This window comes from Colletes gigas, unplaced genomic scaffold (assembly GCF_013123115.1).
Source record: "Colletes gigas isolate AHSC1104 unplaced genomic scaffold, ASM1312311v1 Colletes_gigas_Sc00038, whole genome shotgun sequence".
NCBI lineage: Eukaryota > Metazoa > Arthropoda > Insecta > Hymenoptera > Colletidae > Colletes > Colletes gigas.
Window position 1 is genome coordinate 1,051,694 of NW_025106667.1, and position 26,320 is coordinate 1,078,013.

At 36.1% G+C, this 26,320-nt stretch overlaps 1 protein-coding gene across 1 annotated transcript in view; it reads right to left on the bottom strand.

Moving 5' to 3' along the window:
• Positions 1 to 20,951, bottom strand: part of LOC122402649 (retinoic acid receptor RXR-alpha-B) — a 42,219-nt gene extending 21,268 nt beyond the window's left edge. Inside the window, exon 1 of the mRNA XM_043405608.1 lies at positions 20,636 to 20,951. Coding sequence (XP_043261543.1) covers positions 20,636 to 20,720 — 85 coding nt within the window. The 5' untranslated portion in view covers positions 20,721 to 20,951. The remainder of the gene's footprint in view (positions 1 to 20,635) is intronic.
• Positions 20,952 to 26,320: the final 5,369 nt, after the last annotated feature.

A 26,320-nucleotide genomic window follows, 5' to 3' on the forward strand; every position in this document is an offset into this window, starting at 1 on the left:
CAATACGGGCGGAACTTGAAACGTTAATAATTTTTTAACGAAGCCACCATTAGCAAATTAATATTCTTGATTTTCATCTTATTTTGGCCTCTAGAATCTCCCATTCTTTCCAACACTTCTGTTAATCTAACAAAAAAATGTTTTAAACGAAAGTTTCAGTTTTCTGTCTACTGCACGACAAAATTTTGAATTTATAAAAATGATTATTTTTTTTAAACTTGAGTTCAATCGGTAGAAACGATCAGACGAAAATTATTCTAGGATACTAAGCAGTATGACTCATTAGTATCCTATACGTATATTTTGAAATTCATTGAAACGCAAACCTTTAAATATCTCGATTTGAAGATAAATGGACTTAGGCCACTTTCAAAATAAACGGCTCATATGTATATGAATTTATAGTTTCATTTAATATTAATAATTGTTACGTATTACTCGTGTTTGGCTCGATCATCTGGCGGTCAACCACTTCGTATGGGGTTGACCCACACAGTAATTTTCATTTCCTCGTATGGTAATGACCCACCACTCTACGACTCTACTCCAAGGCTTAGTTTTCCACAAATTCTCGAATCACTTTGTCATTCGGAACAAGATCAGGTTCTAACCCCCTTCTAGCAACAGACTACCTTAGTGGTTTTTATTGTGAGCGTATAGTATTCAGAACTGTCGCCGTTAAGGCATTGCTAGCGATAGTATCAGTTTTCACATAATTAACAACAACTGTTGTACTTGAGCATCGTATAGAAAACTCTGTATGTATTCAAGTATCTACCTTGAACACTTGTTCTATTCGCTTGTTACAACCCTGAAACCTATCAACGGTAAGACTAGGGGTATGTTACCAATCGGTAGATCGAGGTGTATGCATATTACGACTGCAAGATCCAACTTCGTAAAATCTTTGTGGATTCGAGCGTTCGTCGAAACATTACTACCAACTTTCGCGTACACGACACGGATAAACTGACTCTTTTGCAAATAACAGTATCCATTTCACATGCACGATCGGACAGAGTAGTTATGAATTATGCAGGGAGACACCATGGCGAGCAAGAGTAAGGAAAAAAGGGACGAAGGGGACGAATGACGCGAAAAGGGGGGGGGGGAACAAGAGGATAAAACAGTCCGACCTACGCCAACAACGAGTCAAGTGCGTTGGCTTTTGAATATTTAAAAGATATTCGCGTTTGCGAGTAAATCGATCGCGTCTGGTGTAAGGCGAACCACCCGAACCTGATTTTCAAGGGCAAAAGCCAACTTGGAATTGGGAATGGTCATGTATCGCAACGGAGTATCGATCGCGTTCACCCAGCAGGACTGGCAAACGCATTCGAGTCTTCTGGCTGTTTCACTAGACGAGATCCCAACGGGATATAAGCTATTGCGTCTCATTCCGATCCTGTGATCATTCAATTTTTCTAATCCGATAAATAAAACAGAATCTTCAACAATTAACAGAGAAATTTCTAATTTAAGGGATGGTCCTCAAACTAGAAACTATATCGATGGTCTGTGATATTTGTTTCAAAGTTGATATCAACTTTTCGATTTTTACTTGTTGCTATTTGTAAATTTTTCAAATGTACATTTCAGGGCAAATAGAACAGGCTGATACATTATACACTGTAAGTAAAATTAAAGAAACTGCATTTTCGCCCAGAAATCAAAGATCGATTCTGTTGAATTTTGGCGCGCTAATCACTGGGTTATTGCGCACGTGCATGCCCCGAAGGCGCCGCCTCGGGACGAGTGTCTTTTGTCTGGGAGATTCGCGGCTGTTCGTGAGAGTCCGGGGATTCCCCGCTCTTCTGGTCGTAGCGTCCGGCGGAGTAACACGCGCTGTTGAGAAAAGGGCGAGGTTTTTCTTTTGTACCGCGCGCGTGGCGAAACGCGTTTTGTACGCGTGCTTTGTATTATATTGTTGCACAATAAATTCACTAAAAATCTAACAGATTCCTAATTAAAAAATAATTGATTCGTGCTAAAATCGTATGAAATCTTACTATACTTCCTATACTACATATACATAGTGTATAAGAAATACATACTATTATGATAATAAGATAATAGTTATTTTCACTCGGTTGTGAAAATCATACGAGTACTTTGAGGGATATAATGTATTATGCACGCGTTCTGCCATCTTGTTATCTCGAATTCTGCTTAGCACGTATGTAGATAGGTAGGTATAGCGTCGCGACTTCCACAGGCGTCTCTTCTCCAAGGCCCAGAAATATTAAGCGTTAGAGAAACATCTGCAGTGTAAGGGGATCTGTTTTCGGCGAATTTTTCGCAAACGAAACCCGAGACAGGAAAGGATAGAAGAGGGAAGGAAGGTAATATTGCAGATGTAAAGGTCGACATGGGGATAATAACAGAGCGGAGGCGGTGGATACGACGGAAGGGATGAGAGCCCCGTCGTTATTAAAAAGAAGTATAACGACGGACAGTATCGTGTTTCATAACTGTTCCGCAGAACCATTAATAAATATTGCGTGAACTGTTGCATCCAGCCTTAGATACACGCCGTCCATAAACTATAAAACTCTATCGCGATGTATCGTTCAACACCGCGGTTTCTTATATCGAGCATTCTAAATATAGAGCAACGCGTACGATAATTGTTACAACATTGGCATTCAACGATTTTATGCGAAAGCTATTCACGATTTCACGAACGAACAAACTTTTCCTTTTATCGGCGACCACAGTTTCATCGAACTTTAAACAGTTGAAGAATAATTTTAATAGGTTTAAATAAACCAACATGATACATTAACCAAGTACAAAGAACAAAATTTTTGACAAAATTAACAAATTTCAAATCGTTCTGGAAAAAATATTTTCAGTTGCAGGGGTCAACTACATTCATTTTTTGTCATTACACATACCCTCGAAATCCTATCCATTTTCAAGATAAAAATTCGAGAAAGTGTGAAATTTTATGACAAAATTAAAAAATTTCAAATCCTTATGGAAAAAATATTTTCGGTTGCAGGGGTCAACTACATTCATTTTTGGTCATTAGACATACCCTCGAAATCTTATCCATTTTCAAGAAAAAAATTCGAGAAGGTGTGATATTTTTTGACAAAATTAAAAAATTTCAAATCGTTCGGGAAAAAATATTTTCAGTTGCAGGGATCAATTATAATAATTTTGGGTCATTAGACATATCATCGAAATCCTACCCACTTTCGAGAAAAAAATTCGCGAAGGTGTGAAATTTGTTGACAAAATTAAAAAATTTTAAATCGTTATGGAAAAAATATTTTCAATTGCAAGGGTTAATTACAAGCATTTTTGGTCGACAGAAATACCCCCGAAATCCTACTCAGTTCCGAGAAAAAAATTCATTACCGAAAATATAGTTTCTGGCCAGAAATGCTACCCCGAAATTTCATGCGAATGTTTAAAATGTCATAACTCCTGAACGGATTGGACGATTTTAATGTTTAAAAAAGCAAATTACGCGTATTTTGCTCAGGAATACGTGGCAATTCCAAAAATATTCGAAAAGTTATTTCTTGACACCGCAAAATGAGAAAAACCCCATAAAAATGGTCTAATTTTCAAACAGCCATAACTCCTACAATAGTGAATATATTTCGATGAAACATTTTTCTGAAGTAGAACTCATGGGTACCTACAAAAAAGTATTAGACAACTTTTCTGTAGGGCGTCAAACAAGATTACTAAAAATGAAAAACGAATTTTTATGAGTGCCTTAATTTTTCAGGGAAAATGAAAGGTTTCAAATCATTCTGGAAAAATTATTTTCAGTTGCTGGGATCAATTACAATAATTTTTGGTGAATAGACATACACCCGAATTCCTAACCATTTTCGAGAAAAAAATTCGAGAAGGTGTGAAATTTGTTGACAAAATTAAAAAATTTCAAATCTTTATGGAAAAAATATTTTCAGTTGCAGGGGTCAATTACAAGCATTTTTGGTCAAAAGACATACCACCGAAATCTTACGCAGTTTCGAGAAAAAAATTCGAGTAAGTACTGTATGTTTTGGGTGAAATTAAAAAATTTCAAATAGTTCTGGAAAAAATATTTTCAATTGCAGGGGTCAATTACAAGCATTTTTGGGCGAAAGACATACCCTCGAAATCCTACCCAGTTTCTAGAAAAAAATTCGAGAAGGTGTGAAATTTGTTGACAAAATAAAAAAATTTCAAATCGTTCTGGAAAAAATATTTTCAATTGCAGGGGTCAATTGCAAGCATTTTTGGTCAAAAGACATACCACCGAAATCTTACGCAGTTTCGAGAAAAAAATTCAGTACGGGCGGAACTTTAATGGTTAATAAATTTTTAACGAAGCGTCCATCAAGAAATTAGTATTCTTGATTTTCGTCTTATTTTGGCGTCTACTATCGCTCATTAAAATTGTTACTATAGGTAGCGGAGCACTCTGTATAAGACGGATGTGAAAAAAAGAATAAATTCTTTTTGTAAAAGTGTTACAATCAGCTTTAAATCGCTGATAAAAATGTGTAAAAAGTTACTGGTTGAATATGTTAGTTGGGTGTCGAGACGCGTTGGTTAATGAGTATGTCATTGAATTGGTTAAATCGGTAGGTTGATCTGATTGTTGGTAGGTGACCCTTCGCATATCGATTGTAACGCGAATGAACGATGGCGAGCACGGCCGATAATGATCAGGTTCGCGAATCCCAGCGAGCCGCGGAATGATTTTTCAGCGATTATTCTATGGAAGAGGTCCGAGCGTTTATGACGGTGACGTCACCGTCTGACGATTTCAACGCTCTTCCGAAACTGAAAACCAGTTTCCCGCGCGGCGGACCTCTTCTGCGAGCGTCTTCGGCGCATCGCGAACGCTGCAGCTCCCAATAACGCTGTACAACAGCCCCGAGGCCCCATAAATTTCCTATTAACTCCCCTCCCTTCTCTCCGACCAAATACTCCGTAAATTGTCCAATAAAAGGCAAACACGATGACTTGTATACCTCTGATCCCGATGGAAACGGAATAAAATGGCGTGTAGAATATAACACTTATAAAATGGAGGGGTTCAAATTTAATGAACAAAATTACGTTCAGTTTATACGTTTTTCTCCGTTTCTAACCGTTTTAAACGCGTAGCTTTCCCCATTGCATGTACGTATGTAAAGAAAATATATTTTCTTTAATTTAAATCGAGCGCGCTTTGCATGCTCAGCGCACTCTTTGAACTGATCCTACATTTGAGATAGATAGTGGGAGTTAGGGAGAGAACAAAGAGTAAAAGAATATAGAGAGCACGTGTCCAGAAAGATTAACCAAAGATACAAATAGTTAATAAACAGAATAAGATAGCGACAGAAAGTTAGTGTAAATAAAGAGAGTGAACAATAGACTCTAATTGTCGTTTCTTTATTTACAGGTGTGTTTGTAAATAGTTGTAAAAAGTGTAAATTAATAAATATCTAATAAACATAATCTTTATTTACAGAGAAACAAATTTAGTCTGTTGTTTAATTATTAACACAGGATAGAGTACCCCCATTATATGTATATGATCTCGACATTTGTGTCTCATAATTATTACAACATTTTTATTATTTCAGGTTCAAACAGCCGCGATTTTTCCGTGTACGAAACACCGTCGCGTGAATTCACGATTTAACGTCGACGCGCGTTCAATTAATCCGTCTAATTAGAAAGGAAACGTCCGCGGCTCGACCCGTTTCCGGATAACGTATCGTCCCCATCAGGCACTCGCGTGTTTCACGGATTAACGATTTCGCCGCGTGCCAATTGGAGGAGGGGGGGGGGCAGCAAAGCGACACGAAAACGAAAAGGAGAAAAGATGTTTGTAATGTCGCGGGAGTTTTTAACAGTTTCCTGCACGCAGCTGCGACCGGATGCCGCTCCCACACTAGGATAGCGTCGTGACGTTGCACATGCAACCCACGCGAATCTACATGTGCACGAGCGTACGAAAATAGTGCCGCCGCCGCCGCTGCTGCTGATGGCGTTTAGGCCTTGAACCCGCGAAAAAATTCCCGCGTTGAATTAATGACTCGACCGGGGCTGATTTATCTCGTCGACGACCCGCGAATATTCAGTTATTTTTCAACCACCCATTCGATTCGCTTCGCTGCCCAAACTTTTCAATTCTTACCACAACACGTCGATGATTTAAAAAGAATTGAAAATTAATGCTATTTGTTTTTGTTGGAATGTTCAAAATTTAACGCCATTCAAAAGAATTCGTGAGCTCTTATGTTTTCGTTTTTGTACGGTATGCGGCGCGACAGTCGAATGCGTGTGACTTGGTTTTTGGCTGTGCCGCATGCACCCAATGCTATTTTGTAAGAATTAATAAATAAAATACATTTGTTACTCAAGAAATCTATCAGTTTTAAATGAATCCAAGTCGAACGATGTTACGTAGAATTTACCTTTTCCCTCGAATAAAAGAAAACTATTTAAGGAAAAGTTTCATGGTTTTTTTATTATACAGGGTGTTCGGCCACCTCTAGCAAAAATTTTAATGAGCGATAGTAGAGGCCAAAATAAGACGAAAATCAAGAATACCAATTTGTTGATGGAAGCTTCGTTAAAAAGTTATTGACGTTTAAAGTGCCGCCCTTACTGAATTTTTTTCTCGAAAATGCGCAAGATTTCGGGGGTATGTCTATTCACCAAAAATGACTGTAATTGAACCCTACAACCGAAAATAATTTTTCCACAACGATTTGCAATTTTTTAATTTTCTCGAATAATTTCACACCTTCTCTATTTTTTTTCTCGAAAGTGGGCAGGATTTCGTGGGTATGTCTAATGACAAAAACTGATTGTAATTGACCCCCGCGACCGAAAATAATTTTTCCACAACGATTTGCAATTTTTTTTCTCCGTTGAAAAATTTACGCACCTGATTGGATTTTCAGTAAGGAATTTTTTTCTCGAAAGTGCGTACGATTTCGGAGGTATGTGTAATGATAAAAAATGATTGTAATTGATCCCCGCAACCGAAAATAATTTTTTTAGAACGATTTGAAAAATTTCTTTTCGCCGAAAAATTTCACCACCTACTCGATTTTTTTTCTCGAAAGTAGATAGGATTTCGGAGGTATGTGTACTCACCAAAAATGATTGTAGTTTACCCCCGCAACCGAAAATAATTTTTCCAGAACGATTTGAAATTTTTGAATTTAATTGTTAATAACTTTTTAACGAAGCTTCCATCAACAAATTAGTATTCTTGATTTTCGTCTTATTTTGGCCTCTACTATCGCTCATTAAAATTTTTGCTAGAGGTGGCCGAACACTCTGTATACATATAAATGCTGGTCATGAATTTTGTAAAAAATGCTCGAGGGCTCAACGAAAATACTAAGAAGTTAAGAAGTCGGTCGAGTCGAGACGTTCAAGTGTGTACTAGTTTATTTTAAATGTACACCTAGAGTGGTGTTTTTTTTATAAACTTAACGATTAGTCGAGTCTCTTTCTCTCGTCGCCTGATCTCTGATCCGATGTAATAAGTTTTAAATAATTAAATAGCATTTAATTTGGTCTTGTAACATTTTTTCTATTTCCTATCGTTTAAAAGATATGCCTGAAAGAAAACCAAGTAAAAATTAGTTTCAAAGAACGCTTCGAAAGCGTTCGCAAAATTCTAAAAGTACAGATATCGCGTTCTCGTTTTCTTTTATGGAAACGAAGGTGTCTCGATCGACGCCTCGATCCTGATCGATCGAGTCTGCACATAGTGTGTGGTCGCCAATGAAAGTCACAGTGACATGCATCTGGAACGGTTGAATACAGAGAGAATTGCACACGTCAAGTGCACTGCTCATGCATAAATGTTTCTTACGTTAAACCATACTGCGATACGTCGATTCTGTCCGAGCGGAGGATCGCGGTTGCGACGAATGTCGGTCACAGTATCGAATAATTCATCTTCCTCGCAATTTCTTATTACCTCTTGTATATCGTTAAAACGTGCCTGCCGTTCATTTTAACGGCGAACGACAGTGGTTATCGAGAATAAATAAAAAAGAGAATGCCACGATTAGGATTCGAAGATACGATAGCATTTTATTCTATCGAAAATCTAAATAAAGGGTATAACCGAATAAGGGGGTCAAATGTGCTCTTGAACCAAATGTGACATACGATGGATCCATCGATAGAGCATCAAGAAAAAACGTTCTGTGCCAAATTTTAACCCTCTATCTCGTTTGGAAGGGTAGTTATTGAGAAAATTCGGATCAACGAATTTCTGCCTATTTCCCCTATTTAATCGAGTAGAAAAATTATGAAAAAAATCTGGTGCATTGTGGTTATTGAGATACGTGTTTGAGAATTTTGTCCGATTTTTCGATTCCAAATCCTAGGTGTGAAAAATTGAAAACGCAAAAAAACACAGAAAAATACGGATTTCGTATTGAAGCTTTCGAGACACGAGATTTATATAATTACTGTAAATGCGTATTGTCATTGGTTATCTCCCTGAATTTTTTCAGATTTTTTGCTAGGGTGCGCCGTGGTAGGAAAAATGAAAAACCGATTTTTTCGACGTTTTTCGCGTGAAAAAGCATCTTATACTTTGAATTTTTGTATTCTCTTCAATAGATAACTATATTCTATGGTTTTAAAATCGCAAACCTTTAATAACTTCGAATAGTGGAAGAAGATTTCTTCAATAAAAAGAACATTAGCAGTCTTTGCATATAGTTACGGATATCATGATGACAAGGTTTATGATGCGCAGAACGGGAGTTTGAAATTGTCCATGTACAATGTTTACATCTATTGGCAGTCTAAATTACTTATTTTAGACGAGCTCCATTTTGTTCTGATCATCTAGTTGTACGAGGGATTAAAGCGTTAAAAATTGCTTTCCTGCAATATATATTTTCACTTTGTTGACCAACTGCGCTTTTAGTGTCTTACTACCTCAATATACATAGGAATTTCCTTCCCATTTAACAAAGACTGTTCATATTCTTTTTATTGAAGAATCTTCTTGCAGTAGATACTGAAATTTTTGGACGAAATTAAACAATTTCCAATCATACTAAAAAAATTATATTTAGTTACAAGGATCGATTACAAGCATTTTAGGTGAATAGACATATCCCCGAAATCCTACGCGCTTTCGAGAAAATAATTCTTTACCGAAAATCTAATGTGAGGCTTCCTTGAAATTTCAAGCGAATCTTTAAAATGTCATAACTTCTGAACGTATTGAAGGATTTTAATGTTTGAAGCGGCAAATAACGCGTATTTTGCCGAAGAATATGTAGGCATTATAACAACAGTGAAAAAGTTGTTCCTTAATCCCGTAAAGTTAGAAAAACCCCATAAAAATGGTCCAATTTTCAAACGGCCATAACTCCTACAATAGTGAACATATTTCAATGAAAATTTTTTCTAAAGTAGAGCTCATCGGTGCTTATAAAAAAGTATTAGACATTTTTTTTGTAGAGCGTGAAACAAATTTATTAAAAATGGAAAACAATTTTTTAAGAAAAATCAACCAAGGGGGGTAGGTGTCTAAATTTTTCGACGAAAAAAAAATTTCAAATCGTTCTGAAAAAATTATTTCTAGCTAAGGGGGTCAATTATAATTATTTTTGGTGAATAGACATACCCCCGAAATCCTACACAGTTTCGAAAAAAAATTCAAATAAATATATCGCGCATAGCACTTTTTTTTCGAGACTTATTTTTGTTTTTCTTCTTGTATACACTGTTCTGCTCAACATAAAAATGTTTAAAACCATACAATATAGTTATCTATTAAAGAGAATACAAAAATTCAAAGTATAAGATGCTTTTTCACGCAAAAAACGTCTCAAAAAACCGGTTTTTGATTTTTCCTACTAGGCGCACCCTACCAAAAAATCTGAAAAAATTCAGGGAGATAACCAATGACAATACGCATTTACAGTAATTATAGAAATCTCGTGTCTCGAAAGCTTCAATACGAAATCCGTATTTTTCTGTGTTTTTTTGCGTTTTTAATTTTTCACACCTAGGATTTGGAATCGAAAAATCGGAAAAAATTCAGGGAGATAACCAATGACAATACGCATTTACAGTAATTATAGAAATTTAGTGTCTCGAAAGCTTCAATACGAAATCCGTATTTTTCTGTGTTTTTTTGCGTTTTTAATTTTTCACACCTAGGATTTGGAATCGAAAAATCGGAAAAAATTCAGGGAGATAACCAATGACAATACGCATTTACAGTAATTATAGAAATTTAGTGTCTCGAAAGCTTCAATACGAAATCCGTATTTCTCTGTGTTTTTTTGCGTTTTCAATTTTTCACACCTAGGATTTGGAATCGAAAAATCGGAAAAAATTCAGGGAGATAACCAATGACAATACGCATTTACAGTAATTATATAAATCTAGTGTCTCGAAAGCTTCAATACGAAATCCGTATTTTTTTGCGTTTTCAATTTTTCACACCTAGGATTTGGAATCGAAAAATCGGAAAAAATTCTCAAACACGTATCTCAATAACCACAATGCACCAGATTTTTTTCATAATTTTTGTACTCGATTAAATAGGGGAAATAGGCAGAAATTCGTTAATCCGAATTTTCTCAATAACTACCCTTCCAAACAAGATAGAGGGTTAAAATTTGGCACAGAACGTTTTTTCTATACCCTTTAGAGCCTTTATTCAATGGTTCTGTTATAGTAAAAGTTCATCATTTTGAAGTATCATCGTATTATTGATTATAAAAATTATATGAATTGATATATACAAATTTTCACGTTAGAATTCCCTACAACAAGAAAGTGATAGTTTTGACCAAAAATGCTACCGAAGATATTGTCTCTCCTAATATTTACTCTCCCTTGGATCTCTATAGTGTGTGTAGTAAAATTTTGAAATGTTTTAACAATCTCCGATTTTTAAACAAAATTTGCATCGCAAAATGGGTCACAAAAGGTTGAATTTGATATAAAAGAGGGTAAATTTGATTTGCAAAAAGTTGAATTTGAAGTGAAAAAGTTTAGATCGAAAGTTATTCAATTAAATTGTAAAGCTGAAAACATTTTTAAAATAAGGACGTGTTTCGTTGCCTTATCCATGTTTTATCAGAACGTTGAAAAGAAGCAGAAAAATAATGGAAAATCTTTTACGGTTTATAATATATCAATAAAGAAATCTCCTATAGAAACGGTGAAAACTTTTCTACACCCCTAATAGTAGTCCACTGTTTGTCATTTGTTATTTTTTTAAGTAAATTTTGCTAGGAATCGAATGATCTGTCGTACGAAACACGACCAAGATCGGGATCGTCGTGATCGATGCGATGAGGTAGTGTGCGGGGAGATCGTGTTGTACCGTACGTTCCTGAAAGTGCACACCAGATTGATCTACATGTATATGCAGCTATTACTTTAAATAGCACGGCGCGCCATGTGTAGGGCAACTTGGTACCTGGGTCACCGGGAGAAGGTCACGGGGTCAAGATTTCAGCCTAGGCAAGCGAATTTCACGAGACTCGCTCGTTTGTCTGCTTCCTCGTCGCGTTTCAGGTGTAACCGGAAGTGCAGTCTAGCTGCATTCAAGGACACAATATAAGTATTTTCACCGATATTTCTCAAACTTGCAACACTTAACCTCGGGAAAGTAAAGTCTTAATTTCGAATGGTTTTTTTTCAAATATTAAATGTTCAAGTTTTTGAAAATTTCATGAAATCGATCGACGCGTCACCACTTCGATTATAATATTTTTGTTCTTTCTAATGATAATACCACCTTTGCCTTAGGCTCATTTAAAAGGTGAGTAAATTTTCTATTTGTTATGGATCGAACCAGACCATTAATTCGGAAATTTATTTTCAACAAATGCAACGCGAATCAACGAAGTCAATTTTTTTCTGAGCGCTATTTGGAAAGAAATTTTCGATTAAGAAATAAATTTTAATTAGTAGTAATTAGTTGTTATTATAGTTGTAATTAGCATTATTTTAATTTATTATTAATTGGCCGAATGTTGAAGTTAAAATCAATGGAAAGACATTATTTACGAAATATAAATTATTTTTAAATTACTATTTGAAATAAATTTCGGCCTGCTCTGATTAAAGATTACCACGCAAGCGCTCCACTCTTTTTCTTATAGTAGTTTGCCGCTGCGGCGTGGCAAGAGAAATTAAGTGTATGTATATCAGCAAATAAGAATATGTCGAGCTTAAATTGGCCTTGTACGTGAATACCATGACGAAGGTCAGGGGTTCGCGTTTTCAAGCAGGTGGGGCGGTATACGTTTATGCGCTCGTGGAACCGCGTATGTACGCCTCGTTGTCACAGGTGCAACGAGGCGTGTCGTGCCTGCACGCTTCTATTTACTTCGTGTTGCGTGCTTGCGACGGGAGCAATATATTTACAACGCGGTTTACCTTTAAGTAACGAGTGGAAAAGGTCATCTAAACAACATTCGGCCGACGAAACTTTTAACCTCTTCACACGTCCCACATATGTGGGACGTTTAGTTTTTTTTTTTTTTATTATAATTATAGTTACTGTCAATGATAAATAGACCAGAAAAAAAAGAAAAAAAAAATTCGTCCCTGAAGAGGTTAAACACTTATTAAACCAGACATATACACGGTGTTCGGCCACCCCTGGGAAAAAATTTTAATCTGAGATTCTACTAGAGGCTAAAATAAGACGAAAATCAATTTTGATCGAGGCTTCCTTAAAAACTTATTAACGTTTAAAGTTCCACACCGAACAGAAATTTTGTAGGCGAAATTAAAAAATTTCAAATCATTCTGAAATAATTATTTTCAGTTGCTGGGGTCAATTACAAGCATTTTTGGTCAAAAGCCATATCCCCGAAATCTTACGCAGTTTCGAGAAAAAAAATCGAGAAAGTACTGAATGTTTTTGGTGAAAAAAAAAATTTATAATAGTTCTGGAAAAAATTATTTTTGGTTGCAGGGGTCAATTACATTCAATTTTGGTCATTAGACATAACCTCGAAATCCTACCCAGTTTCTAGAAAAAAATTCGAGAAGGTGTGAAATTTTTTGACAAATTTAAAACATTTCAAATCGTTCTGGAAAAAATATTTTTGGTTGCAGGGATCAATTACAATAATTTTGGGTCATTAGACATATCATCGAAATCCTACCCACTTTCGAGAAAAAAATTCGAGAAGGTGTGAAATTTGTTGACAAAATTAAAAAATTTCAAATCGTTATGGAAAAAATATTTTCAATTGCAGGGGTCAATTGCAAGCATTTTTGGTCAAAAGCCATACCCCCGAAATCTTACGCAGTTTCGAGAAAAAAAATCGAGAAAGTACTGAATGTTTTTGGTGAAAAAAAAAATTTATAATAGTTCTGGAAAAAATTATTTTTGGTTGCAGGGGTCAATTACATTCAATTTTGGTCATTAGACATAACCTCGAAATCCTACCCAGTTTCTAGAAAAAAATTCGAGAAGGTGTGAAATTTTTTGACAAATTTAAAACATTTCAAATCGTTCTGGAAAAAATATTTTTGGTTGCAGGGATCAATTACAATAATTTTGGGTCATTAGACATATCATCGAAATCCTACCCACTTTCGAGAAAAAAATTCGAGAAGGTGTGAAATTTGTTGACAAAATTAAAAAATTTCAAATCGTTATGGAAAAAATATTTTCAATTGCAGGGGTCAATTGCAAGCATTTTTGGTCAAAAGCCATACCCCCGAAATCTTACGCAGTTTCGAGAAAAAAAATCGAGAAAGTACTGAATGTTTTTGGTGAAAAAAAAAATTTATAATAGTTCTGGAAAAAATTATTTTTGGTTGCAGGGGTCAATTACATTCAATTTTGGTCATTAGACATAACCTCGAAATCCTACCCAGTTCCTAGAAAAAAATTCGAGAATTGTGTGAAATTTTTTTGACAAAATTACAAAATTTCAAATCGTTCTGGAAAAAATATTTTCAGTTGCAGGGGTCAATTACAAGCATTTTTGGTCAAAAGACATACCCCCGAAATCTTAGGCAGTTTCGAGAAAAAAATTCGAGTAAACGGAATCAGCGACGTTGAAAATATTCCTACATCAATTTGTGTGTAAATTAATGCTTCCATATTGATAGCTTTCTATTTTTTCGAAATTTCGACAGTTTCGAAGCAACGTTTGGTGTGGCTTTTCATGTTTTAAGGAAATTTACAGACTCCAAAGTACAATGATCAACGACAATTGAAATTGGTATCCTTAACCATTCCACCGGCGAAAGGTCAACGCGAACCGGCCGCCTCGTGATTAACGACCTCCTTACCTTCAAACGAGCATCGTCCATTGCTGTTACGTAAGCTCGTTGAAGTTCGTTGACTAACTTTGTTAGGGTTAGCCGGTGAATGAAAAGGTACAGAGGCAAGAAGACGAGAAACACTTTGATTCTACTTGGAGAATCGATAGAGACATACCAACCGTGTCGAGTGAAATTACAATTATTGAACAACGATCAAAGAAATGCTCAAGATCATTATTTCACGAAATATTCATTTGTTCGGCATGGTGCCCTAATGATTGGACTTTCTGGTGCATCGTTGCACTTATAAAAAAATAAACATTATTATACAGGGAGATTTTAATGGGAGATTCTAGAGGGGGAAATAAGACGAAAATGAAGGATACTAATTTGTTGATGGAGGCTTCGTTAAAAAGTTACAGAAACATTTCCGGCCACACGATGAGACGATATTGTGGGATCTACTGCTCACCGAGAGGTCAAAACATTTCACGTTCACTTCGTACAGATCAACTGAAATCTGCGCGTTTAGCTTTCGTCATCTGTAAACAACATTGATCGTAGAAAAAGGGTAACATCGATCCCTGATTACCTAAAAGTAATTCGCGACACTGGAGATTTGATATTCGATAAGAAACACGGACAACCGGATATCTGGTAGATGCGTAGATAAATCGTACGGAGATAAACACAAAAAAAAGAAAAAAAAAAGAAAGGCAAGCGGAGTGATGTGCACGTCGACATCCCATGCGATAAAAATAGCTGTCTCGAATAGCGGAAATGTCCATTTATCAAGGAATGGAATGAAATTCGATGACAATGTTGCGCCAAACACTGGACTTTTATGGAAATGTATGCGATTCGTATCGACTTGGGATTTCCTGCGCGACGAATTAAAAAGAAACAAAAAATCGAGAGCAGCGAAGAGCTGCAAGCAAAAGAAATGTTGTTAATACTGCAAATTCTAACTGTGAGAAACATGGAACCCACGTTTCTTAGTTATACTCTATTAGAAGTATGTTAAAACAAATTATATCGTGTTTGGTCTCATTTTAATCGAAAAACTCTTGTAAAAAAGATTTCTTTTTTCCATTATATGCGGTAAAAGTAAAAACTGAGTCCTCTCTCGGTAGTAGGGATGGCTATCGTTCTCTAATCATTTCTGTATTTCGGAAATTAGCTCAAGTTATTTATTTATACTACAGTGGAATGAAAGTGGAGTGGGCATATATTAATTACTAAAATAGACCAAAACAGACTGTTCCCCATAGACTATGGTTCGATATACATTGTGTATACATGCATCATGTAAAAAGCAATAGAAATGCATCGTGTATGCTGGACTCGTGGCATCGTGTACGGGAATTTTCTGCACGTGTCGCGGCGCAGAACGTGATCTTGCTCGTGGCACGCCCTGCAATCGGGCCTCATAAACGAACCTGTGTCCGCACGTACATATACACGTATATGTACAACTTACACGACTGGCCTAACACGTGCTGCGATCGGGGACCATTATACCAGTAAATATCGGCTCTACTTGTCACAACCATCATCGAAATATCGTAATTGGTCGTTCAAGGCATAGTGAAAATTCCTTTTACACTTTCTCATTGTTAATATAATGTTTGAATTTCCAGTGGATGAGAAAGACCGTTACATTTTGCCGGTTTTGTCGGTGGCCATTTTATTTTTCGGTGACTTGGCCGTCCCGAGTGTTAATTAAATGGATCGTTAGGGAAACGACCGCCACGCGATCGGTAATAAAGGTATAAAGGTAATCTAATGCAGGGCCAAGAGGTGTACGATCTGTAGAGACGTGCGTGTGGCTGGTTGGCGCAAACTGTGACGCGCGGAGGCTACGCTTCACGGCTGGTTCGCATCGGTGCCAAGGTTGCGTTCGTACTGGTGCACGGATTAACTGAACCAGCATTGAGCGCTCTGGAGTCTAGCACGACGCTTATACACTGCGCTTATCGCATCGGTGCACGTGTACGTACTTACGCGAGGCATGCAACCACAGGTTCTGTCGGAGGTCTAGGCTAACCAAACAGAGCCGACAGAACTACAGTGGGTCCGTTTCAAGGCCCCAAAAACACTACAACTGCCAATAACTACAGTGTTTATTTATTTTTACCAAAGAAATTGAAACGATAGATATTCAAAGAAACGTATAATGAAATGGAGATAAACGGTATAGCCGAATAAGAGGGTCAAATGTGACATACGATGGATCCATCGATACAGCATCAAGAAAAAACGTTCTGTGCCAAATTTTAACCCTCTATCTCGTTTGGAAGGGTAGTTATTGAGAAAATTCGGATTAACGAATTTCTGCCTATTTCCCCTATTTAATCGAGTACAAAAATTATGAAAAAAATCTGGTGCATTGTGGTTATTGAGATGCGTGTTTGAGAATTTTTTTCGATTTTTCGATTCCAAATCCTAGGTGTGAAAAATTGAAAACGCAAAAAAATACGGATTTCGTATTGAAGCTTTCGAGACACTAGATTTATATAATTACTGTAAATGCGTATTGTCATTGGTTATCTCCCTGAATTTTTTCCGATATTTCGATTCCAAATCCTAGGTGTGAAAAATTGAAAACGCAAAAAAACACAGAAAAATACGGATTTCGTATTGAAGCTTTCGAGACACTAAATTTCTATAATTATTGTAAATGCGTATTGTCATTGGTTATCTCCCTGAATTTTTTCCGATTTTTCGATTCCAAATCCTAGGTGTGAAAAATTGAAAACGCAAAAAAACACAGAAAAATACGGATTTCGTATTGAAGCTTTCGAGACACTAAATTTCTATAATTATTGTAAATGCGTATTGTCATTGGTTATCTCCCTGAATTTTTTCCGATATTTCGATTCCAAATCCTAGGTGTGAAAAATTGAAAACGCAAAAAAACACAGAAAAATGCGGATTTCGTATTGAAGCTTTCGAGACACTAAATTTCTATAATTACTGTAAATGCGTATTGTCATTGGTTATCTCCCTGAATTTTTTCAGATTTTTTGGTAGGGTGCCCGTAGTAGGAAAAATGAAAAACCCATTTTTTCGCCGTTTTTCGCGTGAAAAAGCATCTTATACTGTGAATTTTTGTATTCTCTTTAATAGATAACTATATTGTATGGTTTTAAACATTTCTATGTTGAGCAGAACAGCGTATACAAGCAGAAAAGCAAAAATAAGTCACGAAAAAAAAAGTGCTATGCGCGATATATTTATTTGAATTTTTTTTCGAAACTGTGTAGGATTTCGCGGGTATGTCTATTCACCAAAAATAATTGTAATTGACCCCCTTAGCTAGAAATAATTTTTTCAAAACGATTTGAAATTTTTTTTTCGTCGAAAAATTTAGACACCTACCCCCCTTGGTTGATTTTTCTTAAAAAGTTGTTTTACATTTTTAATAAATTTGTTTCGCGCTCTACAGAAAAAATGTCTAATACTTTTTTATAGGCACCGATGAGCTCTACTTTAGAAAAAAATTTCATTGAAATATGTTCACTATTGTAGGAGTTATGGCCGTTTGAAAATTGGACCATTTTTATGGAGTTTTTCTAACTTTACGGGATTAAGGAACAACTTTTTCACTATTGTTATAATGCCTACATATTCTTCGGCAAAATACGCGTTATTTGCCGCTTCAAACATTAAAATCCTTCAATACGTTCAGAAGTTATGACATTTTAAAGATTCGCATGAAATTTCAAGGAAGCCTCACATTAGATTTTCGGTAAAGAATTATTTTCTCGAAACCGCGTAGGATTTCGGGGATATGTCTATTCACCTAAAATGCTTGTAATCGATCCTTGTAACTAAATATAATTTTTTTAGTATGATTGGAAATTGTTTAATGTCGTCCAAAAATTTCAGTACCTACTGCAAGAAGATTCTTCAATAAAAAGAATATGAACAGTCTTTGTTAAATGGGAAGGAAATTCCTATGTATATTGAGGTAGTAAGACACTAAAAGCGCAGTTGGTCAACAAAGCGAAAATATATATTGCAGGAAAGCAATTTTTAACGCTTTAATCCCTCGTACAAGTAGATGATCAGAACAAAATAGAGCTCGTCTAAAATAAGTAATTTAGACTGCCAATAGATGTAAACATTGTACATGGACAATTTCAAACTCCCGTTCTGCGCATCATAAACCTTGTCATCATGATATCCGTAACTATATGCAAAGACTGCTAATGTTCTTTTTATTGAAGAAATCTTCTTCCACTATTCGAAGTTATTAAAGGTTTGCGATTTTAAAACCATACAATATAGTTATCTATTAAAGAGAATACAAAAATTCAAAGTATAAGATGCTCTTTCACGCGAAAAACGTCGAAAAAATCGGCTTTTGATTTTTCCTACTACGGCGCATCTTAGCAAAAAATCTGAAAAAATTCAGGGAGATAACCAATGACAATGCGCTATTACAGTAATTATAGAAATCTAGTGTCTCGAAAGCTTCAATACGAAATCCGTATTTATCTGTGTTTTTTTGCGTTTTCAATTTTTCACACCTAGGATTTGGAATCGAAAAATCGGACAAAATTCTCAAACACGTATCTCAATAACCACAATGCACCAGATTTTTTTCATAATTTTTCTACTCGATTAAATAGGGGAAATAGGCAGAAATTCGTTAATCCGAATAAGATAGTGGGTTAAAATTTGGCACAGTACGTTTTTTCTTGATGCTCTATCGATGGATCCATCGTATGTCACATTTGGTTCGAGGGCACATTTGACCCCCTTATTCGGCTATACCCTTTGTTTGTTTAGTCTCTTACAGAAGACCACGGTCGATGTTTAAAAATCCAGTCGAGTAAATTTTTTACATTGTTTATTAGAAATTACGAATGGGGGTAATTTTGACCAGTTCGGTAGTTCTAGTGACCGATGGCGGTTGTAACACTGTAAATATTTAAAAATATTGTATATTAAAATAGTTTGGTTGTTAATAACCAAGCAGTTGACGCGACTTGGAAACTTGAAAAAAGAAAAGGTTGTAATGAAAGAAAATTGTTTGAATCGCGTTTGTTTGTTATTTGGTACGAGACATGTAATGTATTTTTAAAGAGAAACGCGTGATGCCGCGTGTTGGTCGGCAATAGGGGCACGCGATAAGACTCGAAAAGGCACATAAATTGTAGTAGTGGCGTAGATAACGAAGCGCATTGACGTGACCTTCTCGCGGCGAGCGTTTGCGGGTCGCTTTTCAAGCCGCGACTGATAACGAGCGTGCGCGCGCGCATGTGCACTATTCAGAAATTTCACCATTCAGGTTTCAATAGCCGACCTTCACCCTACGTGCACTTAAACAGCATTGCGCGCGGACAAACGCACATGTGTCTTTTATCTTGCGTCTTTGACGCTACAACTACCGACAATTACACTGTTTTTATTTGTACCAAAGATATTAAAACGATAGATACGTCAAGAAATAAAAAAAGTAAATTTTAAAAAATTCTGTTTAGACAATTTTTTACAGGTTTTATTAGAAATTACAAATAGGTAATTTTGACTGCTTTGGTAGTTCTAGTGTTAACCTAACCTAAATTTCTCCACGGTTCAAATTTTAAATTCTATACTTACACTTACAAACATTATTTTTTAGCAATTAATCTTGAATTTAATTAAAAGAGAACCTGTCGATACGATGGATTTCAATAAAAATATGTGCAATTAATGTCCGTTTTGGTATCAAGGATATTGTCAATCGATTCACTACAAAGTAGTGAAAAGAACCTGAACCATTATTATGTTTTGAAATTCCACATACGTGTACTGAGAACCGGGATCGCAGTAAGACTGTGAATAGATAAAACAAAGTCTCGAAAATGGTGCTAATTGACTGTTTAGCATCGCTATGCTAATTGTCGTTTGCACGTTTCTAACAGTCAGTCTCGTTTAGACACCTTCGAGCACCGAAGCTCGCAGAACCAAGGTATTCCAAGTAATATAGATTTTAATCAGTAAGGACGCTCGAGGAAGCTATTATATAATTGATAATACGCTGCTAGCAGAGTGACGCTATTATCTTGTGTAAGTTGCTCAACACGTACAAATGCATCTCATTTTTTAAGAGACGTAATTTATACTTTTCTTAAAATTTCTAATATCATTTTGCACAAGAGATTAGAAAATTTAGTAAAATCAAATAATCAATGGTATTACGATCTACGTTTTTTTTTAAAGATAAAATATAGAGCTTTTTTACTTTTGTCCAGAGACCAGTACGAAAAACTATTAAGGCTATGTTTTATTTGTTTGCGTAGAGACCAACCTCGTGAAACTTTCAAACTATGATACTAAGTTTGTTGGAAATAGTTTTCGACATTTTCTGTTTAAACAGTATCAGAATACGTACAAGTGTTGCCACGCGACCAATGTTGGGCCTGAGTCCCTTGGATGATGGCGGTGACCGACATCATTGGTTTCTCTTTCTTCATCATTTTGCTCGCCTTGATATTCCTGGTTCGACTAGTCGCTTTTATTGCCTCCGTCACGAATCTTCACTTTGGAGATGCTTTCAAGCGAACCACGAGCGACACTCTCGCTGCGTCATTTCGTAAAACGTCAACTTTTCTTTCCCTTAACCCGCACTATGTTCCCTCTTTTGGTATAAATTTGGTTTCGTTCACTGCACTTCTCTTTGGTTGTTTCGCGGATAACTCTTGATCGTTCTACGAGGATCAATAGAAACGTTGAGTACGGCCAATTATTAATGTTTCGCTTCTAAGACATTTTTACATATTCCATGATATGTGACATATTGCGAGAAAAAGAAAGCTACAACTAGAACTATTACCAGTCAGTAATTTAAAAAACGTAAAGGAAAAATTGTACAGTTTTGTATGATCAACAGAAGAGTATACGTATACACTGCGGAGCATAACTATAGCACCACTAACATTTTTAACATTTACGACCTGCAAGAAAATAATTTGAAACAACCAATTATATGGTATGAAAAAGCATTGTAAATAATGGATTTTAGGTGAAATTCATTGAAATTGTCTACTTATATGTCAAGATTTAATCGATAAACGTTTGACGATCGGTGCAAAACAATAGAACCGGTTCATTTTTAACGCACTTCAAGGGTTTCTGTTGGAATTTTTTTAGTAAACTCGGGAATTCTTAGTTAATTGATACAATGCCACGTGGCAGCTACCTTAATGAACAAGAGCAAGTGCAATTTCAGCGTACAGAGAGCAAAAAAAGTTGATCCTTGACCCCGCAAAATAAGAAAAACCCCATAAAAATGGTCCAATCTTCAAACAGCCATAATTCCTACAATAGTGAATATATTTCAATGAAACTTTTTTCTGAAGTAGAGCTCATAGGTACCTACAAAAAAGTATTAGCCAACTTTCTTGTAGGGCGTCAAACAAAATTATTAAAAATGAAAAACGAATTTTTAAGAAAAATCGACAGGGCGTAGGTGCCTAAATTTTTCAGCGAAAAAAAAAAATTTCAAATCGTTCTAAAAAAATTATTTTCAGTTGCGGGAGTCAATTTCAATCATTTTTGGTCAATATATATACCCCCGAAATCCTACGCACTTTTGAGAAAAAAATTCGAGAATGTGTGAAATTTTTCAACAAAATTAAAAAATTTCAAACCATTCTGAAAAAATTATTTTCGGTTGCAGGGGTCGATTACAATCATTTTTGGTCATTACACATTCCCCCGAAATCTTGGGCATTACGGAGAAAAAAATTCAGTACGGGCGGAACTTTAAACGTTAATAATTTCTTAACGAAGCCTCCATCAACAAATTGGTATTCTTGTATTTTTCCCGATTTTGTCCTCTAGAAGTAGTGCAAGCCTACAGTGCTTCATTAAAATCAAAGTTAGAACGGCTACTACCATAATGGATGTGCGCGCAAGATGTAAATCATCAAAATCTGCAAAACTGTAGGAGGCAATTTTCAAAAATCGCATACCAATGGATTTGGAATAAAATGCTCGTCATTTTTTGTCATTATGAAAATTTCAATAAAATGAAAAATTAAGTTAATAAATTTTTTTTTGTTATAAACAAATTGTATTTTTTTAAATTTTTTAACACCATGTTATTGTACATAAGAAACCATCAACCTCGCCCATTAACAATTTTTTTGTATGTCTTTCCGTTTTCGAGATAGCCGTTTCGAGCCAAAACTTCAAGGGGTGGTTTCACCCCTTAAACTCGAGTTACCGCAGCTAAAAAAAAGTACGTGTTGATTATTTTTGGCTGCTTTATAAGTGTACAAAGTTTCATCAAAATCGAAGCCGGACCGTTCGCGATGGTTCCTTGTAAGTATGGGGAAAATAAGAAAGGGGGACCTAAGAAGAAGTTATCCCCTCGTACTGAAAGGCAAATTGCTAAAGTTGCGAGCAATTCGTTAAAAAGCTGTAAACAAATTGCGAAGGAATGTGATCTCGGCGTTTCTCGTTGGACTGTCCAACGTGTCCTTAAACATAATTCAAACATTATAAGACAAAAAATGATGTCTGCATCTACACTTCTAAAACGTCACGAAATACAGTATTGTCTCTCTATAGCCGCGCGTTTTCGGATTCTCTATAGACGCGAAGCTATCCCCACTACTTCGTTTGTAATCACCGCGCCGCGACATCGGGTATCGGATATCAAAGAGAAAGCCGAAGAAAAGTCGACGAGCCCCATCCCCCTTGAACGCTCGAGCGTGAAATCAAAGAAAGCCGAATAGACTACTCGTCTCTCAAGTTGCGTGCGCCCGGTCCCGACACGTGCGGCTATAGAGAGACAATACTGTAATCAGGCTTGAATACGCACGAGAAAACATGAGCAGCAATTGGAATAATGTAAGTTAAGTTTAGACATTCATGAATCGAGATTTTAGCTTCATATTCAATATTCTTTGCTCAACTTAGGTTATTTTCTCTGACGAAAAAAAATTCAATTTGGACGGTCCGGATGGATTTAATTCATATTGGAGGGAGCTTCGTAAAGAACAAAAATACTTTTCGAAACGTAATTTCGGTGGAGGGACACTTATCGTGTGGGGTGCATTCTGCTCCTGTGGCAAGCTCAGATTAGCTTTTCCAACTACACGAATTAATAGTGCGGAGTATATTGGAATACACGAAAATCATTTATTGCCTTTTATTCGTGCAAACATTCACATTTCATGGACTTATCGACAAGATAATGCTCCGATCCATAATATCCGACAAACCACAGTTTGAAACGTTTGATGTAAATGTATTGGTCTGCATGCTCCCCGGACCAAAATTGAAAACCTATGGGGTATCATGGTACTGCATATTTATGGAAATAATCGACAATTTTCGAACATTTCGGAGCTAAAAACAGCAGTTATTGAAGCGTGGAATCAAATTAGCGAAGAAACTTTGAAAAAACTCATTACAAGTACGAACAATCGTATTTTTGAATTAATACATAAAAAAGGAGGTCCCACTCATTATCGAAACTGCTCGCTTTAATAAACTGAATTAGAAATTTAACACTTTATAGCCATTTAACCTTATTATTACGTTCCAAATACATTGGTGCTATAGTTATGCACCAATGCAATATTTCATTTATTATTATACTTCGTGTTAAATAAATGTTATTTTTGTATTTTTTCCATTGATTATAATTTTTTACTAGTCCTTTTCACGTGGTATTATTAACATTTAGAAATCATTAGTTACAACTACAAAACTCTTGAAAATTATAGTGGTGCTATAGTTATGCTCCACAGTGTATGTAGAAATGTTGCGAATGCCCTATATTATTTGTACGTCGTATGAAAGTATATGTGAAGACAAGTTCATTCGTGTACTATGGAATAGAATTTGGAAGAGAAAGAGTTGAGAGTAACGCTATCGTCAACTAGGATTTATCCGTAAAAATTCGAAATGTATTTCGCCGACTCGTATTCAGAAATATTACTCCGATTAGAAAGGGGAAAAATTTGTTCGCGGGATAAAACTGCAAGTAACTGGAATTCCTGCAGTGGTTGGTATCGGTATAGTACGGAGTGGCGACCTTGACCACAGCATGTAGGCAGAAAATGCGATTGCCACGGCGCGGCAGAGAAACAATGCTTACGTAACCGCGAGCAATTATGCAAAACGCAACTATGTCCACGTGCATGTACCAGCCGTGGTGCATCTCCTATTCTTCTGTCGCGTATATCCGCCTGGCGACGATCACTCGTAATGCCAGAGGCGCTAATACTCGGCCAACCGTGATACGAAACTCGTATCGTTACGTAAAACCCTTTCTACGCGGAGAAAAAATGTGGTGCGCGTCGCGAGACCTCGAACGTCATACTTTTCGTTTCCTGCTTCCGTCCGATCGATCGACACCGCCACGTGGTCATCGATCATTACGGTTAACCAAGAAAACCGGAGGCAAGGCACATTTCCAATGGTAGTCGCTGCCTGTTGAGGTCGAAGTTCAAGGCTAATCCCGAAGAGGCTGCGTCAGATCCTGTCTGAATCGATACACACCGGGTGCACCACAATCACGCCACAAACTGGATTTATCAAAGCTACCAGTACCTAATTGCCTGCTCAAATTACTTCCTAGCTTTTTAAAACTACGAACATTCGAATCTCGTTTCAAATGTAATTCGAACCTTTACTCTCGAAAGTCTTTGATAGATTTGGGAGTGTTAAAAGTTTCGATATAACAGTTGCCGTATAATACAATCTTCTCAAAAGCAGAAAACATTATCAAGTAAATAATACAAGTATGCATATTACAATATGTACTATCGATACACTATTATAGAACAAATTAAAGTACAAATTTCTTTTATTTATTTATTCATTTTTTACTATACATATATTACTGGCTTTAATTAATAGTATACCATAAATTGGATAATCTAAAAATACTAAACCTAACGATACAACACATCAAGTTCGATGGTGAAATGTGACCACTGCAATGTTTGGATCACTTTAGCTATACTTTTCTATGTTTACCCGATTTAATTGTACGACAAATACTTATAGAAACTCTTGATTACTCCCAAATCTATTAATTATTCGTGAATAAGTGTTAAAACATTGTAACGCGCCTAATACGGAAGAAATATGATTAGCTTGCGACAAATAAAGCTTAATGTCGCGTACGTAGTGCTCGAAACGATCCGGTTATCTTGAAAAAGAAAAGAAAGTTTAGCGCTTGTAATTTATTTATTCGAAAGCGGCTGCACTTGACGTGTTATTGTCATCCGCGGTATGAAAGTTAATCGATAACGCGCGCTTCACCCGTTATTCGCCTCACGTGTTGGATGTGTAAGCTCTCGTGACCTCCAACTACATACTGCGCAGGCAGACACAACGTAGACTGAATTTGGGAAATCATTAGCGACCTTGCAACACAAGTATTACACTTATCAAATATCACTACCGTTTACTGCGGTGGTTAATTGAAATTTCACATGCCTCAGGGTCGAACTAATTTTTACGTGGTTTAGATCATCCCCTACCTTTTACTCAATATTTTCTACGACGCCCTTCGATAAGTAATATTTTCACGAAATAACTGTTAAAATTAGGCCATACCGAGGACCGTAGAATTAATTTTTTGTACGATAGAAAACAAGAATTGAGCCGTTTATTTTGAAAGTGGCCTAAGTCCATTTATCTTCAAATCGAGATATTTAAAGGTTTGCGTTTCAATGAATTTCAAAATACACGTATATGATACTAATGAGTCATACTGATAAATATCCTAGAATAATTTTCATCTTTGATCGTTTCTACCGATTGAACTCAAGTTTCAAAAAAATAATCATTTTTATAAATTCAACATTTTGTCGTGCAGTAGACAGAAAACTGAAACTTTCGTTTAAAACATTTTTTTGTTAGATTAACAGAAGTGTTGGAAAGAATGGGAGATTCTAGAGGCCAAAATAAGATGAAAATCAAGAATATTAATTTGCTAATGGTGGCTTCGTTAAAAAATTATTAACGTTTCAAGTTCCGCCCGTATTGAATTTTTTTCTAGAAAGTGGGTAGGATTTCGGGGGTAGGTCTATTCACCAAAAATTATTGCAAT